This window comes from Anthonomus grandis, chromosome 17 (genome assembly GCF_022605725.1).
Source record: "Anthonomus grandis grandis chromosome 17, icAntGran1.3, whole genome shotgun sequence".
Classification (NCBI taxonomy): domain Eukaryota; kingdom Metazoa; phylum Arthropoda; class Insecta; order Coleoptera; family Curculionidae; genus Anthonomus; species Anthonomus grandis.
The window spans coordinates 15,782,695-15,803,227 of record NC_065562.1 but is presented as its reverse complement, the minus strand read 5'-3'; the positions used below and the strand labels follow the sequence as shown (position 1 = coordinate 15,803,227).

The 20,533-nt window shown below is 26.6% G+C and overlaps 1 protein-coding gene across 8 annotated transcripts in view; it reads left to right on the top strand.

Annotated features, from left to right (window-relative positions):
• The window catches only part of LOC126746405 (cAMP-specific 3',5'-cyclic phosphodiesterase), a 415,679-nt gene that overhangs the window by 194,974 nt on the left and 200,172 nt on the right, over window positions 1–20,533 (top strand). For 2 of the 8 annotated variants that reach the window (XM_050454647.1, XM_050454646.1), the window contains exons 2-4: window positions 949–1,616; window positions 1,674–1,922; window positions 1,985–2,038. The exons of 5 other annotated variants lie outside the window; for them this stretch is intronic. In XM_050454647.1, coding sequence (XP_050310604.1) covers window positions 1,018–1,616; window positions 1,674–1,922; window positions 1,985–2,038 — 902 coding nt within the window. In that variant the 5' untranslated portion in view covers window positions 949–1,017. The remainder of the gene's footprint in view (window positions 1–948; window positions 1,617–1,673; window positions 1,923–1,984; window positions 2,039–20,533) is intronic. One more of the 8 variants, XM_050454649.1, reaches the window with a different exon arrangement.

The window sequence follows — 20,533 nt, the reverse complement described above, 5'->3', positions numbered from 1 at the left end:
ACGTTGAGGAATTTAATATTATTTTTATGTTTTATTCACTATTATATACGTGTATAAAAAGTATATCGTATGCTCCAGTGAGGTATATATGTCATACTGGGGTCATTTTATCACATATATCAGGTGTAGTAATCGAGTTTAAGGACTAGATATGTAAATGCCTTGTCAATGTTTTATAAACAGAATCGTTCATGATACACGTATATTCTACAGTTTAATAAGTATACCTTGACCATATACGGTTCATAAATATACCAATAGTTTTAATTTAAAAACTGTATGTTGGAACCTAGATAATGGCTAGGTAATGATTCACGTTTTACTCGAAAACTGTGAGGTTAAGTGAAAAAAGTATAGATACAAAAACTATAGATTTTTTTATCACCTATAATCTTATTAAAAAGGATTTTTTCTCAGGCAATTTTTTTCTGCTAAAAAAACGTTTTTTATTAACCCTACCCTTAACCCCCCACCCACCCTACACAACTTACCAGTAAGAAATTATTTTCAAAAAACATTGTTTTCCAAAATAATACACATGAATAACAGCTGATTTCGCTGTTAATATTCTATTAACACAGTTTGTTTATTTAAATTTTATATATTTATTTATATGTATATTAATGAATATTTAATACAAAAACAGTGCTATTAGATTGGATATTATAGACAAAAAACAGCGATTTTTTAAAGAAGTATAATAATATAATATAATATGTTACTTGATTTCAAAACAGTTTGGCATAGTGATATTTAATTTCCCCATCGGGGTGGTTTTTATCGCATGATAGACTTTCATTTAAGGGCTATGATACGTGGATACTCTACATATTGATCGAACGGATGGATGTATTTTAAAAGTCACGATATTTTTCCACTATCGTTTGTTGGAAATGGCTCAAAATCCCACTCTGACAAAGTAGCATCATATAAGCAATTTTTTTACAGTTAGCGCACTTAATGCCGTCCTGATACTCACTCAAAACAACCGAAATTTACCTGAAAAAACACCCCAAAATGGAGGAGGAGGAGGAAGAAACTTCCCTGGAACCCCTAAACCACCTCAGAAAAACTTCGTCCACCATCACCCTCATACAACAAGACGTATCCAGGACCACCTCAACCTCAACCCTAGTAGCTGAATTAACCACAGAACAAACCACTCAACACTTAGCAGTAGCAGAAACCTTTAGCACCGAACCAACCCCTCAATGTCAAATAGTAACTCAACAAGCCAGCGGTGACTCAGTCGAATCCGAAACGGAAAGCGTGAGTTTCAGGGCGAGTCCTCGCTACTCACGACTCACCACTCCTCACTCGAGCTCTAGCCAAGAGGACTACGACTCTTTACCGGTCAAAGGGCAGTTTCTCACCGCCGGAAATCGCACTGAAACCGCCCGAAGCATGGAGAGTCTTAAGACGGTGACTTCAAAGAGTTTTTTGAGCACCTCAGAGAGGGACATGAGGAGGGTGTTCTCTGAGAGTACGGAAGCGAAGAGTTTGGAGACGATTGATCGAGAAATGGTTCTGAAAAGGCACGCGGTGAGTGGTGAGGGATCGGCTCTGAGTCTTAGTACGTCATCGGAGATTAGTGCGGAAAAGAAGAGAGGGATGTGGTGAGTAAATTGTCACATAAAAAATCAGAATTTTATCTAAATGGGGTCAATTTATAGGTCAGGAAAGATGCGAGTACCGCAGCACTTGAGTCTTCCTCCTCCCGCTGGTTATTTGAGTTTGAGTCCGGGCGAGAGGAGGCTGACGATCCTGTCGCCTCACTCGCCTCACCGCACTCCCGAGTTTATGAGTTTGTCGCAGCAAACCACGTTGAAAACCCGCAGGAAAAAGGCGACGATTTTACCGCGTTTGGTTTTGCCCAGGAGTGATTCTGATATCAGTGAGGCGTTTTCCGAGCAAGGATTAGAGTAAGTTTTCGCATTTTTGTTTCGTTAATATTATTTGTTGTTTTCTTTTTTTTTATTAATAGGGATTTAGGAGGACATGGATCGCTGGAATCGAAATTCGGACGTCGGTTTTTAAGGTTATATTTATTGATTTTTTTTATTTATGACCCCGCTTTTCGCTACGCACCCTTAAACTCATCCAGCTTCTAGCACGCATAAAACCTAGAGTCTAGATTTTACTAGCACTGACCCCTTATAAAAGAAAATTTTTATTAAACATGTTAAACGGTTATTTTTGAAGCCAAAAATATTAAAAGACTTGTTTTTTCCTTATAGTTTTCACATCAATGGTGTGAATATGCTTACGTAAACCTTAATAAGGAAGATTTTTACTTTAGCTGTTTTGGAGGCTGTTGCCTCAAAAACTCTTATCTATTTTGCCTTAGGGTCATTACAAAAATTATAGAGAAATGTTTTCTTAACACTTGAATGTAGGTTTCATTAATTTGCGTTAAGTAGCTTTTGAGAAATTTCACTTTTTATGAATCAAGGAAGCTCTATGATGTAAAGTCTTCTTTCTTGTAAAATGGCCCCTTTGGAGGCTCTTATCTTAAAAACTCTGAGTTTCTCCAGAATTTTCCTTTGGGGTTTTCGGATCTCCAGAAGCAACTGTTCTAGTTTTTCCAGAAAAATTCAATGCTCTGCTATTTTAGAGCCAAAAAGTGAATTGGAAAATCTTGAAATATTAAAATTTGATGATTTTTCTAGGCACTGTTTTCTTTTTAGCTATGGGCCTATAGCTAGAAATTCTATAGGTATTAAGTAGTTTCTTCTTTTAAAGGCTACCCTGTAGTTTCCAGAGATATTTACATTATATATTTTATACAGATATTTAAGTTATCATTTCTGAATAAAAAATCCAAAATTGATAACTTTCTTGAATTTTTTAGCCCTGTACTTGTACATTTTGCAGATTTCAGGCAGTTTTTTTACAATATCACCCCGTATTTTATATCGAATTATTTTATGAAAAAATCTTTAATGCAAAAAAAGATGTTAGTCCTAAGTTTCCTGAAACTACCTAAACCTAGAGTCTAACCTAAAGTCCTGTCTTTTGTCTTTTGACGAAATGTTGGACATTTTAAAAAGTTCCGCAAATTTTTGCACATACATGACTATAAATTCGTTTTTTATTTTAAAAATTTTAAAAATGTAATAAATAGTGCAGGGCCGTGTATTATTTAATAATTTTTTTTTCTGGAAAGTGATTTACCGGATTTTTCTTAAAAATATCCATAATTTTTTTCTTTTTTTAGCATGTCTTAACAAAATCCAGGGCTTTGCCTTAAAAAAAAATTAAGAAATTTAAAAAAAAAGCTTTTTTCAAATACAACCCTGTACTTTTTATTACATTTTTGAATCGAAAATTCCCTAGAAAGGAAAAAAAATTATGCTAACTCTTCCAGAATTTCAAAAAAGATTCTTCGTACTTAAGATTTTTTTTTAAATACAATCCTGTACTTTTTATTTAAAGGTTTTGCTTTCTTAAGATTTAATTTTTTTATTGAAACACCAAACCTAATTTTTCCATAGACATATTTTAGTCAGTCGGTTTTTATTAAATACTGCCCTGCATTTTAATTTAATTTTTTATTGATCCTTACAGGCAATTTTTCCAATTTTTTTTTAAAAATCTGATTTTTTTTTGTAATGCCAAAGAATAAAATTGGATTCAGGACTGTATTTCAAAAGTCAAATTGATGATCGCTCACAAGGATAAAACCCAACTTTCCCGTAAAATTTTATGTTTTTTTTTTGTTAAATACGGTCCTGTTAAACTTTTTTTTTAAATACCACTCTGTACTTTTTATGGAACTCCTATTTCGAAAAATCTTTAATTTAATAAAATTAAGAAAAAAGATGATGGCCACCACAAGCCGAAACATCGGACATTTTTAAAAATTTAAAAAGAGTCACAAAAGAATATTGAAATATTTTAAAAATTAACAAATTTAAAATATTTCAATATTTACTTATTACATAATATTTAACAAATTTATGTTGAAGGCTATTTTTTTTTTAAATACGACCCTGTACTATTTTTTTACTTTTTTTTTTGGAAATAACTTTACAGATTTTTCTTAAAAATACCTAGAAAAAAAACTTTTTTAAAGTAGTTAAAGAAGATCCAGGGCTGTATTAAAAAAAATTATTTGCTACTGGGTCCTAAGGACTAAATTTCTATTTTCCAGGCAGTCTAAAGTTGTATTTTAAATGCGACCCTGTAATCAAAATTATCAATTTTTTCAGTATCTTCAAACAGTAAGTATAAAAATTTTAACATTTGCAGTCCGTAATTTTTTTTTAATACGACCCTGTTATTGTTATCAAATTTCTATTTAAAAAGATTTTGGATGCAAAAAACATTATGACTCCCTAAATTTTTGCAGACAGCAAAAGTTTTTTTTAAAGACGGCCCTGTACTATATATTTAATTATTTTGATATGCGACTTTTTGGATTTTTCTTTAAAATGAGTAGAATTTTTTTTTCCATCCAGGACTGTATTTAAAAAAACTCGATTTGCTAATTGCTTCCAAAGATTAGGTTTCCTTGCAGTCAGATTGCAGTTTTAGTAAAAAAAAATCCGAATTATTGAAATTTTTCGATTGTTTTCAGATTCTTAAATTACGGCCCTGTAAATTTGTCGGATATCAAAGACTCCGAAGTTTTTTGATAAAAAAATTCGATAATAAGTACAGGTTCGTATTTAAAGAAAAAGCTTCTAGTATCAAGAATCTTTTTTTAAATCCTGGAAGATTTACCACCATTTTTTTTTATTTTTAAGACATTTTTCAGAAAAAAAATTTGATAAAAAATTCAGGGACTTTTCCTGGGTCAAATTTTCATTACACATATACAACGTTTCATTTTTTGGGGTCATCATCAAGGATTTTTGTAAGTAAAGTGCTCATCGTATTTTTACTTCTAAAAATCGTTGTATTTTTACTTTTTTGTCCTTGTTTATAAATATTTAAAAAAAAAATATTTCAAATGCAATTGTGTAGTTTTAGCCAAAAAATTTAAAAAAAAAAATAAATTTATAAAATTTATTTGATCATTTTAGATAATAAAAGTACGGCTTATACTTGTAAATATTTGGATATTAAAGATTCGAAAGATTTTAACATTTTCCAGTTAGTACAATATTATATATTATTCAACTTTTAATAATATATTTATTTAAATTTCTTAAAAATAAAAGAGGAAAAGGTACTAAAAAACCAAAAAATAATATGATTTAGAACCGAATTGACAAAAGCCATTGATGATGGTCTTTCAAAGACGAAACATCGAATATTTGTATAAACAAAAATTAAATTAAAATTGCCCCAGGCAGCCAAAGTTGTTTTTTTAAATACGACCCTGTACTTTTCATCGAATTTCCGTTAAAAAAAAAGATCTGAAAAAGGAAAATGAAAAGTGCTAACTTTTTCAGTATATAAAAAAAGATTTTTGGTACTAAAACTTTTTTTTTAATACGACCCTGTATTTTAGTTAAGTAAAAATCATTGAAATGAAAGAAGAAACAGGGGCCACAAAATTAAAGTAAAAAATTAATGATGATGACGCCCAAAAGACAAAACGTTGTAACAAAAAATTGCTCCAATTTTTCCAGGTACCTATTTTTTTTTAAAATACGATCCTGTAATTTTTTTGCATTCTAAGGATAATTTTCTTAATATTTTTGTAATAAAACCTAATTTGGCATGAAATTCTTTAGGCAGTCAATGCTTTTTGTTGAATACGACCCTGTACTGAATTTAGTTTTTTATTGACTCTTATTTTTTAGTTCCGTTTTTGTACTTTTTCCAGATTTTCTTACAAAATTTCCAATTTACGTAATGCCAAAAAATCAAAAGCGATTTCAGGGCTGTATTTCAAAAAACTTAGTTAAAAATTGCTTCTTAGGACAAAACCTTACCTACTTACTTATTTAATATTAAATTTTATTATTAAACCAAACCTACTTATTTTTTTTCATTTTGGCATCTTTACAGGCAACTTTTTCAGATTTTTTAAAATTTTATTTTAGTTTCTAGGCATGCTAAAGACCAAAAAATGGAGTTAGTGCTGTAATTCAAAAAACCAACTTGATGATGGCTTCCATGGACAAAACCTAATTTTCCCATAAAATTTCATCGTTGTACAAAAATCATTGAATATTCTAAGGAGTTTTTAAAGATTTTTTTTAGATTTTAAAGCAGTTAAAATAAAAACTTTTACAACGTACGTTTTCCTTACAAATGCTTATAAGGAGAAACGTTTTCCTAATAACCAGATGTTTCTTCTATTACGTAAGAAACGAATATCTCAAAAACTTGCATTTCTTCCTTACCAGAGCCTTCACAAAATTTTTAAATACATGTTTGCTTTATATTTTGACGTTTATTTCTCTTATATTTATATATTTCTCTTTATTTATCTTATCGGCGTTTATAGCTCGTCAATATCGTCTTAGAGCCTCAACAAAGTATATAGTGCAATTTTTCATTATATGCTTTGATGTACGTCTCGCTACTCTGCCTCAATAAATCCTTGCCTATTTATTCGTTAACCCATAACCATCTTATATACCTAGCGTAACTAAAAGGCTATTACGGCAGGATGTCATTTTGGATATCGATTCCCGTAATAACCAGCAGCATGACTCAATTTGAAATTCCGCAGCGGTAAATCCCGGTGTCTCGATCAGGCTTATGCCATTAATGCATATATACAGAACCATCCGTTATTCAGTCAACGTTAAATCGAAAAAATCGTAAATTTTATTCGTTAATTGTTTTTAAGACTCGTAGCCCCGATCGGTTTGAATAATTCGACGCACCCGTTCGTGTTGGATGAAAATTAAAAAACCGGTTTAACGGTCTTTTGTCCTGGATCGACGGGCGATTTTGATCAAATCCGATAGTAGAGACGGAATTATTGTGTCGCAACGGATCTAGTTAGGGGGGCTTAGCGTAGGAGCGGAAATGGACTTTTGTACGTGCGCACCGTAGATCGATAGAAAGAATTAATTTGGCTGCTATTGCTTGGGTTGAGTTCGAATGAGAACCGTTTAATGCTAGAAAGGTCAATAGTTTTTTGAAAAAGAAGCAAAATTTAATGTTCTTTTGGGTTTTTGGTCAACGAAAATTAACGAATAAATTGTATCCTTATCCTTAAACGTCCTGATCAATGAACAAATTAGGTGCAAAAATGTAGAAGTCAGAAATAATTTTGCTATAATGCTGATAAATTACTTGGGGAATTCGAGTAATATAAAATCGTATCAATGGTTTTCAAAAGAAAATAATTTTTTAAAACTATATAAAAAATATTTTTTTTTTAATTTTAATTTGAGTGAAATTAGTATTTATTTATATTGACTAAGTCCTATCTTTTTTCATGAATAATTTATGCACAAAAACGTAGAATTGATGAATAATTTTGTTGAAATTGAAATTCAGATAAAAACTTGTATAAGTCAGTCGCATCAGTGGTTAGAAATATGTCATTAAGCGTTTATTGCCTACCAATTACCTAAAAAGAAGATAAATAAACTAGTTAAAAAAATGGAAAAATAACGAATAATTTTACTTAAATACTGCTATAAGTAGACAAATTTAAATAAATATTAAATAATGGAAGTCGTGTCAATAGTTTTTATAAAAAAAAACAAAATTTTGATGTTTTCTAAGCTTTAGGTCAAGTCAAAATGAAATTTGAGAAATAATTTGAAATGTATTACTAGGCTTCAATGCATGACATTCTACTATAATAAATGAATAAATTAAATGCAAAAAATTGAAATTAACGAGGCTTGATTTCAATAAAAAATGAGTGATGCACGTCATGTCAATATATTTGGTCTCGTAAAATTAACGAATAAATTTTCTAGAATTAAAAAAAAAATTAAAATATTTTATATCTACTAAATGATGAATAAATCGGGTTCGAAAAATCGAAATCGAATTATTGGTAACTGCTTCTATTTAAAAACAAAATGTGTATTTTGGATTTTTTTATTGAAGTAAGACTACCGAATCTCTCGCTACTAATTAGAGCTAAAAAAAATAATAAAGTAGTCCTAAAAAAATATTTTAACGAATAATTTTACTAAAATGTCAATAGCTTCAAAAAATATATTAATAATTTATTGTTAATGTTTTTGTGCTTTTAGTGACGTCACAAAATTAATGAATACATTTTCTAAGAAATTTCTGAGAAATATTTAAAAATTCATTATTATGTATCTACAAAAAACCTATCATGATAAATTAAAATATTAGGTGCAATTTAATGCGGAAATAAAGAATAATTTTACTCAAATGCTGCTGACTAGGAGAATTTAAATACAAATTAAATAATGTAGGTCACGCAGTTTTAAAAAAAAAAACATATTTTTTTACAAGTGAAATTAATGAGCATTATTTAAAATTTTAAGAAAAATTGATATAAATCCCTATAATTGATATTATAGTCCTACATTATAAAATGAATTAATTAGGTGCCAAAATGTAGAATTAATGAATAATTTTGCTGAAATGCTGCTATGACGAATTCAAATGAAAAGTAATTGGTGTGCGACATGCCAATCGTTTTTTGATAAAAAAAATATAATTTTATGTTTTTTGACATGTGAAATTCCTTAAATATAGAATATGTATATACCATAACATTAGAAAAGCATGAAAAATGACTTCGAAAGCCTGAAAAATATTAAAAATTAATGAGAATGTCTGGAACAAACTTAAATATTACTTCATATAGTTATTAAACATGAAAGACTAATTCCAAGGATTGGAAAACATAAATTACCTTAAAAGCAAGGAAAACTATTTTAAATCAATTAAAATCGTAAAACTTGAAATTGATTTATCGAATATAAAATATAAGATCCAATGTCTGGAATAAATGAGAGAATAACATGAAAAATGACCAATTTCCAAGGCCTCAAATACATGAAAAATTAATTTGAGTCCCAGGAGAACAGGGTCAAAAGGAGCTAGGAGGATTACAAAATATTAGAAAGCTTGAATAAATAGAAACTTTAAGAGATAAATGCCCGAAAGGCGTGGTGAGAAATTATTTGGATTAATTTCAGTTAATTTTGGACTAAATTATCCCTTTTAAAATAAATAAATTAGGTGCAATAATGCAGAATTAACGAATAATTTTGCTAAAATGCTGCTATAACTTCAATTTCTACTTCAACTGCTACTAATTCAAATTAAAATTGTTTAATTTTTGGAAAAATAAATGGAAAATTGGCGTTTTTTTAAGTTTTTAAGTAATGAAATGGCAATGAATTTGGCAAATAAAATAATTGAGTAATTTTTTTTCAAATTAAAAAAAATTAAAATTTTTCAAGTTTTAAGCAAAAATCAAAAATTTGTCGTTACGATTTCCTAAAAAAAAATTAATAAACTCGCTTCAAAAAAAAAAAGAGAAAATAATAAATAATTTTACTGAAATTGATAGATTTTTTTCAGTTTCTAATTATGTTAGTGTAACAAATAAATTATTTAAAGTTTGACGGCAATATACATGAATTATAAAATTTTTTAAACATAGAAATTTAAACATAGAATTGTGTAACTAATTTTTCTCATGTAAACTAACAAGTAGGTTAACCAAAATTATAAAGAGACTATTAATACACCCCAACAAACCAACGCGATAATATATTCTAAAAATCTAAAAAAAAATTAACGAATAAATTCCAAAATAGCCAGTACAGTACATAATTCAAAAGCCTCCAAACTAATAAACACTAAATCAACTGAAAGACAATGCACCCATAACAATACGTCTACATTACAGTCTCCAAAAGGGCATCGGGTCTCAATAAATTCCAATTTATTAAGGGTGTGAGTTATGTTGCAGGGGAATAATTTTGATTTTATTCCTTGGGACCCAATTTACACCGGAAACTAATCGTTAAGTAATTAATCCTACACCTGGTAGTTAATTGCTTTCTGGCAGCAACACCTTCAGTGTTTGCCCTGACATCGAAATCCCCAAGAAATTCCACCCGGGGAGCAAGAGAGACACAATTAAATCTTGACTATTGTATCATCCTTGTTTTAATGCAATTAGTTCTGGAACAATGGTTATATTGACAATAGCTTTGTGATTTAGGATTCCCGTTTGTTCTGGCAAGACGTTTAGTATGGATTGCATGGTATTAAGATGTTAGTTTATTTCGGTAAATTTTTATTATTTTAGCATTTATTTATTTTTTAACGTAGGTAATAGTGGCCATGAATTATAATAATAAATTTCATTTTCTTAGTTCCAGAATTGAAATAAAAAATAATAACCTTAAAGGCATTAACCATATATTTTTTCCATGGAAATTATTCCTTAATTGACACGAATTAAAGTTTCGAAATTAATAAAACAACCATTTTTAGATGATTTAGATACAATATAAATACAATTTTTTCACAAAACTACTAAAAAATATGATATAAACTATCGTGCTAAGGAATAATTGAATTATAAACAGTTTATTCATTAAGTTCGCATTTTTTTAAGCACTGTGAATAAAGTTATTTTACTAGCCTGCTTTTAATTTTTCCATTTTTTTAGTTAGTTTATTCAATAAATTTGCCTCTTTTTAAAAACTGTAAAATTAGTCAATAGATTTAATTTTTCCTAATTAATGAAATTCTGACAAGTTCTGATTTTCTGACTTATTTATAAAAGATATATCTTATTCATTAAAGTTTAAATATATCTAATTTAAATTTTTTAAAGTTTTTTATGGCTAATTTTTCTACGTAACTTATTCATTAAATTACTGAAAAACTTGATATTATGCCATACTATAAAATTTTTAAGCTTTCATTTATTTTTTAAGGTAGATAATAGTGGCCATGAATCATAACGATAAATTTTAATTTTTTAAATCCAGAATTTAAACAAAAAATAATAACCTTAAAGGTATTAACCATATATCTTTGCCATGGAAATTATTTCTTAATTTACACGAACTAAAGTTTCGAAATTAATGAAACAACCATTTTTAGATGAATCCATGTAGTGTAACTTGGCCTGCAATTATAATTCCATGATACCATAATACAATGTCAATATAATCTTTTCACAAAACTACTGAAAAATTTGATATAAACTCTCGTACTAAGGAATAATTAAATTATAAAGAGTTTATTCATTAAATCGCGTTTTTTAAGCACTTTGAATAAAGTTAGTATACTAGTTTACTTTTAATTTTTCCAGAGAATTTTTTTGTTAGTTTACACGAACAAAAGTGTAAAAACTAATAAAACATTCTATTTTTCTACAAGTTCATGCAGTTTAACTCTGATTGCTAGTTTAATCCATGATACCACGCTAATATAATTTATTCATTAAATTTTGACATTTAAAAACATGTAATTTTTTCTTGCTTCTTTTTGTAATTAATTTACTTATTTAATTACTACAAACTTAATATATACTATGGCATATTAAGGAGGAATAATTTATATACGTTTTTTTATAAATTATAAATAGTTTATTCAATAAATTTGCTTTTTTTTAAAAACTGTAAAATTTATTATAATAACCTAATTTTTAATTTTTCCAAGGAAATTCTGATTATTTTTGACTTTCTGATTCAAAATTCGTCAGTTTATACGAATAAAAATTATTGTTGAATAAATTTAATTTAATTAAAATAATAAAATTTAATGAATGAGTGTAACTCTGATTGCAACTTTAAGCCACTACTTATTTATAAAAGTGATAACTTATTCATTAAAGTTTAAATATATCTATTAAAATTTAACATTTTTTAAGTTTTTTGTGGCTAATTTTTCTGCGTTATTTATTTGTTATTATTTATACGTTATTTGTTATTTGCGTACAAGGAATAATTAAATTATGAACAGTTTATTCATTAAGTTCGCGTTTTTTTTTTAATCTATTAAAATAAAAAATAATAACCTAAAAAGCATTAACCATATATTTTTCCATGGAAATTATTCCTTAATTTATACGAACTGAAGTTTCGAAATTAATGAAACAACCATTTTTAGATGAATCCATGTAGTGTAACTTGGCCTGCAATTATTATGCCATGATGCCATAATACAATCTCAATATAATTTTTTCACAAAACTACTGAAAAATTTGATATAATCTCTCGTACTGAGAAATAATTAAATTATAAAGTAAGTATACTAGTCTACTTTTAATTTTTCTAGGGAATTTGTTTGTTAGGTTTTACCAACAAAACTAATAAAACTTTTTATTTTTCTACAAATTCATGCAGTGTAACTCTGATTGCTACTTTAATCCATGATACCACGCTAATATAATTTATTCATTAAATTTTGACATTTAAAAACATGTAATTTTTTCTTGCTTCTTTTTGTAATTAATTTACTTATTTAATTACTACAAACTTAATATATACTATTGCATACTAAGGAGGAATAATTTATATATGTTTTTATATAAATTATAAATAGTTTATTTAATAAATTTGGTTCTTCTTACAAACCGTAAAATTAGTCAAAATAATAACCTAATTTTTAATTTTTTCAAGGAAATTCCGATTATTTTTGATTTTCTGATTCAAAATTCGTCAGTTTATAAGAACAATAATTATTGTTGAATAAATTTAATTAAATTAAAATAATTAAAATTAATGAAACCATTAATTTTAAAGGAAATCATGCAGTGTCCCTCTGATTTCAACTTTAAGCCACTACTTATTTATAAAAGTGATAACTTATTCATTAAAGTTTAAATATATCCATTAAAATTAAACATTTTTTTAAGTTTTTTGTGGCTAATTTTTCAACATAATTTATTCATTAAATTACTGAAAAACTTCATATAATGCCATACTATAAAACGTCTCATACAAATTTTAAAAAGGTTTATTGCCAAATTTACATTTAAAAAATATTTGTATTTATTTTCAGGTAATTTATTCATTCAGTTACCAAAAATAATGACTAATTTGTATAAGGTTTTTTCAGATATTTCTTCATAAGAAAGTGTTAACTATTTTCTATTTTTTTATTGACCAAACTAGCAAAAATTAATATATAAAAACTCTGATACAAGAATAAATAATTTATATATTCTCCACTAATTTTATTCAATAAACTCGATACTGTTCACATATTCTGCTTCAAAATTCAAACTAATGCGAACTTTTAATCATATTTAAAAATGAATTCATTAATACCCTAAAAGTAAGTTACTTAAATATATAATGTGCTGCCTTGTTTAATTATTCAAACCACTTAACTTTTTTTTTTTGTCCAAAAATTGATTTTTATTAGTTCATTTATTTTTCAGGTAAGTAAATCGCAGCTAGACACGACCCTTCCGGCACGTAAGTTATCGCTTATAAACTATAAATAGCTACACAAGTTATCTATTTATCATGCACTTGTCCGGTAAACGTTAAAATAGTAATTAGGCTCCTAAAACAAAAAAGGAAAAAAATTCGTTTATCTTTTAATCTTGTGTCGGACGGTCAATATCCAGGCCGAATAGGGGGGAAAAAACAAATCAAGATAAATCGGCACTTTAGGCCTGAGATCTTGTTAGATAACTGGGTAATTACGGTTAGTGTAGGTTTTTATCAGGGAAAATGAATAATTCTATTTTTAGACGTATAAGGGGATGAACATTTCTGTTTATTCATTGAATAAGGCTTAACGGATCCTTTACCCTCCGAGGGTCGTAAATGGGAAAATGTTCATTATATCAAGAAAGAGAATTTTCAATATAATCATGCAAATTGAACCAGATTGATCTCATTGTATACAAAAAAGGAAATATTTTAAACAAGGTTTTATTAGAGCAAATTCAATTTTATATTATTATTATAATAATGCTCTCAATTTTCCTCGGAAAAACAAGACATAAAAACGCACTCGTTCATCCCCAAAGCATAACGTCCATGATTTTACGTTATTTTTCTCCTCTTGCATCAAAGGCTTATTCCAATTAAATGATGGAAAGAACGAGGCCGAAAGCACCCCAGAAGTATAAGTTAACAAGTCATTATTGAAGCTTTCCACTTCAAGCTGCGAACAATGGAAACTTTAAAAAACTTTTAATTAAAAGTTTTTTTTTTGGCATAAACTTTTCGCTGGGACCTTCTGGCCAGCCAGTGAAAATTGATCGTTTTTTTTTAATTTCTGCTGCACTCTTTGTTAATTTTTTTTAATGCTTTTACTAGTTTAATAAGTGTATAAATGCCCTTAAAATATATAAAAAATCCCACTCAAGGAGTGTTTTTATTCACCTTTTCAAGGAAGGAAAAAAAAGCATCAATTTTTCATAAGTATATGTGGCAAGGGAGTTGCCTTGACTCATGTAAAGGTTCACTCACAAAAATGCATTACTTGGGAATTTTTTTTATCAATATTTATGTACGGCCATATTTTTGCTCTTTTCGGGCTTTGAGTCGCAGAATAATGGAGAAACCTGGACGGAATTTTAAAATATTTAAGTATATTGGATGACAAACAGTTTGTCTTTGATCTACATATAAAACGTTTTTTAAGAAAATAATGTGAATAAATGAATATTGTGCATAAACTATAAGGACACGACAATCTTTTCATTATAAATTTATTAACGTATAATTATTATTTTAATGAAATTTTATGCATAACATTTGGGGATATGAGGAACATATTTACAAGTCCTGCCTTCCCTCCTTATAAATTAATTTTCTATAATGCATTATTGTTTTATGTTCATTTTATGGTGTGCATTAAAATATAAAATATTTGGCTAGATGTTTTATATAAATTTAATGTTATTCCGGGATATTGCTATAAAAGATAATATGATTTTATTTTTATTTAAATATTTTAGTGAGAAATATAATACCAAAATATAAAAGTAAAAGTTCGTACTGGGAATATTTCAATAATAATTAATTTAATCAAAATAATTAATATGAATTGCAGTTTTAATTTAAAAAAAATATATTATGCATAAAATGTAAGAACAATTATCAACTTTTCATTATTTCATTTTTAAAATATTGATTATATACCATAATAGGCATAATATATATATTACGTTAATTATAAATATTTTCGGTTTAAATATTATTTTACTTTATTTTTATAAATTATCATCTTACAAGAATAAGATAATTTCTTTCTAATTTCAAATATCCTTGAATTAAATTAAATTTATACCCAAATAGTTACTACTGTAACCTAAGGTAAATTAATTTAATTAATTTTTACAAATAAAATATGCATAACCTGTAAAGACACAATCATTATCTTTTAATTTACTGAATATCTTAAACAATCAATTTTCAATTTTGGCGAATATTAATTTAAACCTAAAATTTAAAAAAAAAATCTTTGGATTAATTAATTAAAATATTCTTAAGTTAACTTTATTTATTTAAATTTAAATTAAAATTCAGTATAACTACATTTCTACAAACATTAAATAGTTTACGATCTTTATCATATACCATATTATTTAATTTTAAATATTACAAATATAACTTTAGAGTAAAATTTTTTTAAATACCCTTGAATTAATAAAATTTACATCTAATTTGTTATCATTTTGATCTAATTTTAAATAAATTAGGTTTATTCTAATTTCACTTATTTAATGTAAAATTCAATTTTACTTTATTTTTACATATAATTTGCACAATTAATTTGAGAGGACACGATTAATATATTTTCATTATTTAAATATTTACGATATTAATTAAATACATTAATATTTTAAATTCGTTTGAAATTTTCTCAAAATTTAATTTGGATCTAAAATTTCAAAAATTTGGTTCAAATTTTAACTAATTTGAACCTGTATAATAAAAAATTTAACCTGAAATTAATTAATTAAAATATTTTAATTAATTAATTTAATTTTATTTAACTTAAGTTTAAAATTGACTTTTCCTTAGCTTTTCCAAATAATATGTCCATAATCTGAAGAAACACGATGTTCATATTTTCAATAATTAAATATTGACTAATTTCAATTTGTACATTACTTTACTAAATAAATAATTTATTAATTTTTCTATTTTAATTTAACCTAAGTCACTTTCGTCTAAATCAAATTTATTAAAATTTCCAAATATTAATTTTATTTATTTAATTTTAAATTAACGCATAACTTTAAAGGCTATATGATTATTTTTTAATTAATTAATAAATAATAATTATTTCTGGCCTTAATTACGTACATAAAAATCTTCATTAATAAATTTTAAATATTCTCGAAATATAAGCATCAATAAAAAAATGAATATCCTTGGATTAATTAAAATTTGTATCTAAATAGTTGTTACTAGCAATATTAAATTAATTAAAATATTCCTAAATTAACTTTATTTATTTAATAATAAATTAAATGACTAATTAATTAGTTTAATAAAATTTATACATAAATAATTGTCACGTTGACCCAAATTATATTAATACAATTAATTTTATTTATTGAATTTAATTTATTTATTGAATGCATAACGTGAAACGACACAAAGACACATTCTTAAACTTGTATTAAATTTCTTGTCTTTAAATTTTCTTATAAATGTTTACGATCTTAATTTTATACAATTTTATCTTAACTAAATAATTTTAAATATTCTCTCATTTTAAAAACTTTTATTTAAATGTACTTTAAAAAATATTACTTTAACCTAAATTAAATTAATTGCTTAATTTTTAATATAAATCTCAATGTTACTTTATTTTACAATTAATAATACAACATAAAGACCTAAGAAACCTAACCTAATAAAAACAGAATAATATTCTTTTAATAAATTAAATATTTACGATCCTAATTTTATACATTTATAAATATCCTAAGTAAATACTAAATTAAAATAAAAAAAACAGTCTATCAAAATATTATATAGGGCTGAACATTTTTATAAATAACCTGCTCAGACATGATGAAAAAATTTTTATTACGTAATATTTATATAATTAATTTAATGAAACCTAAAGATTAATATTATAAATAATGAGTTTTAAATACGCACCCTTAAATTAATTAAAATTTGTATATAGATATAAAATTAGCAAATTTTACAATTAATATATAGGGTGCTTCTGATATAAATAATTTCCTAACTATAGTTTATTGAATTTTAACTAAAAGTGCAATTTTGTCTGATTTTTACAAATTATTTTGCACTACCTGCAACTAATATCATCCTTTAATAACTCTAGTATTTAGAATAATAATTAAGTTAAACTTATGCAACAATATTTTAATTAATATATTTTAAGAAAGCTTTAATTGGTTTATTATTAGACTTATCAATCAGAGAAACGTATACAATGTTTAGTAATATTAAACTGAATGCCCCTCTTATAATTTGTTTTAACCTTGCAATTATAACAAATTATTATGCATAACTTAGATGGATCCGATGCTCATCTTTTTATAATTTTCATATTTATTTTACAACTCTCTTTTTGTGCAGTACAGTTCACCCAATTTTCCCAAAACTTCTATTCATTGTATTAGAACTCACTTAGTAACTGGCAAAATCAATTTTAACGAAGACAAATAACAGATAATTGATTTCAAGCTTGAGAAACTTTCTACATTGTTCAAATTTACTCTATAACAAACTTTTAAAATAGATAGGGTTAAACCGACTCTAACTTCAACCCTTATCATTAAATTTCACCAAATACCATTGGCGCCACCTACACGTAAACTGAGAAAAGCACATTTTCATTGATTTACATGAGCTGCTTTAATCTAGTTTCTTTTCCAGAGTATTCCTGGAAATATCAATAGAAATGTTCCGGTGTTATGTACGTTAGATGGTGCTGACATAGTAGACAATCGATTTTAGTTTAGTAAGATAATGTTTAGGGCATTAATTGTCATGGCTCCTTATTGATTAAAATTGTATGTTTGTATGTTGGAAACTAAGGAAATGGAGACATTAATTATTTAAATGTTAAACAGATGCGTTTTGTTAGGGTAAATATATGATTTCAGGGTTTTTTACACCCTATTTGTTGATCTAAAATCTTTACTAGGGTATAAAATCCAATTAAGTTATGCATAATATATACAGAAGCCAAGGATTGCTGAACTAGTTAACTATTCATGAAAAAATGCATAAGGTACAATTAATTTATGCATAAGAAGTATATAAACTAATGACATTTTTTAGGAAAATAACTGTATTGGATAAATACCTCAGGTCAATTTTAAATGCCTGGAATTATGTAAATATTACGTTAAATTCCTGAAAGATGGAAAATTACTTCCTGGAGAATGACGTTGGATGCATGGAAAAGAAAATACTCATCAAAAATGCCTGGAATAAAAGAAAAATGTCTCAAACAAATTTAAGTTAATTTCTACGGGTTATTTTAAATGCCTGGAATTATGTGAAAATTAATTTTAAGTTAATGTTGAAATTTTTTCAATTTTTTCAAGTAGTTGAATATTTTTTATTTGATTCTAACTGCCTGAATGAATCAATTGACTATCCACCTGCCTAGAAAACTGAAGATTTTTTAAAATTTTGCCAATTTTTAAAGTTACTTGACAATATATTACCACTTTTGGGAATCTGTTTTCAATGTTAGTCTAGTAGGTAAAAACTTGACAACTTTCAGGCAGTTGAAGAAATTTTCACTTTTTAGACAGTTGAATAGTTCTTTGTTTGATTTCAACTGCCTGGAAGAAATAACTGATTATATATATGCCCGGAACTTGAAAAAAAATTAGATTTTTTAATTTATTTTTACTTTTTAGTCTCTTGATAATTTTTGTTGAAAAGTGAATCATTTCTAGGCACTTGAAAGGAATTTTTCAATTTTTCCAGGCAGTTGATTATTTTTTTGTTTGGTTTCAACTGCCTGGAAAAAACAAATAATTTATCTGCCTGCAAAATCCAGCTGCCTAAAATCGCAAGGAAAATGGAATATTTTGCCATTTTTTAGAATCTCTTACCAATTTTACTCTAGTAGTTAAAAACTTGATAATTTTCAGGCACTTAAAGGAATTTTCAAATTTTTTCAGACAGTTAAACATTTTTTCAGTTAGTTTCAACTGCCTATAAGTAACAAATGACTATTCGCTTACCTGGAATCACAAGTTTGTTAGCAAGTGGATCATTTCTAGGCACTTGACAGGAATTTTTTAATTTTTTCAGGCAGTTGATTATTTTTTTGTTTGATTTTAACTGCCTGGAAAAAACAATTGATTATTTATCAGCCTGCAAAATTTAGCTGCCTGAAATCAGAAGGAAAAAGAATATTTTTCCACTTTTTGGAATTTCTTACTCTGGCAGTTAAAAACTTGACAACTTTTAGGAACTTAAAGGAATTTTTAATTTTTTTCAGACAGTTGCAAATTTTTTTTGGTTGGTTTTAACTGCCTGTAAGTAACAAATGACTATCCGCCTATCTGGAATCACAAGAAAACTTCTTCCACTTCCCAATTTCTTCTAGCAGTTGAATAACTGGTCATTTCTAGACACTTGATAGCATTTTAAATTTTTTTCAGGTAGTTTAGGCAGTTGAATATTTTTTATTAGGTTTCAACCTCCTGAAAGAAACAATTGATTATCAATCTGCTTGGAATCATAAGGAAATTAAAGGATTGTTGAAACTTTGACTACTTTTTTGAGCCACTTTTCTAGCAATTGAAAAGTTAGTAATTTCCAGGCATTTAAATGAATTTTCAAATTTTTTTAGGTAGCTAAAGATGTTCTGTTTAGTTTTAAGTACCTGAAAGAATCAACTGATTATCCACTTGCATGAAATTACAAGAAAATTATTATTTAAATGTTAAACAGACATGTTTTGTCAGGGTAAATAAATGATAAGAATATAATTCAGGGTTTTCTACACTCTATTTGTTGATCTTAAATCTTTACTAAGGCATAAAATCCAATTAAGTTATGCATAAGAAGTATCTAAATTAACGAAAATTTGTAGAGAAATAACTATATTGGTTAAATAACTTGCACAAATTAATTTCTAGAGGTTAATTGAAATGCCTGGAATTATGTGAATATTACGTTAAATGCCTGAAAGATAAAAAAATTACTTCCTGGAGAATCGAAAAATGACGTTAAATACATGGAAAAGAAAAAATATTCATCAAAAATGCCTGGAATAAGCTAATAAACACTGGAATAAATTTTCTAATTTTTCCAAGCAGTTGAACATTTTTTATGTGATTCTAACTGCCTGAAGTCTGTTGAAATTTTTTTTTAGTATTTTTTCAATTCTTTCAGGCAGTTGATTATAGTTAGTTATAAACTATACTAGCAGTTAAAAACTTGTCGACTTTTAGGAACTTGAAAGAATTTTCAATTTTTTTTAGACAGTTGAACATTTTCTTAATTAGTTTCAACTGCCTACGAGTAACAAATAACTATCCGCCTACCTGGAATCGCAAGAAAACTTCTTCCACTTCCCAATTTCTTCTAGCAGTTAAATAATTAGTCATTTTCAGACAGTTGATGGAATTTAAATCAGGCAGTTGAATATTTTTTAATTAGTTTCAACTGCCTGAAAGAAATAACTAATTATCAATCTACTTGGAATCATAAGGAAATTAAAGAATTGTTGA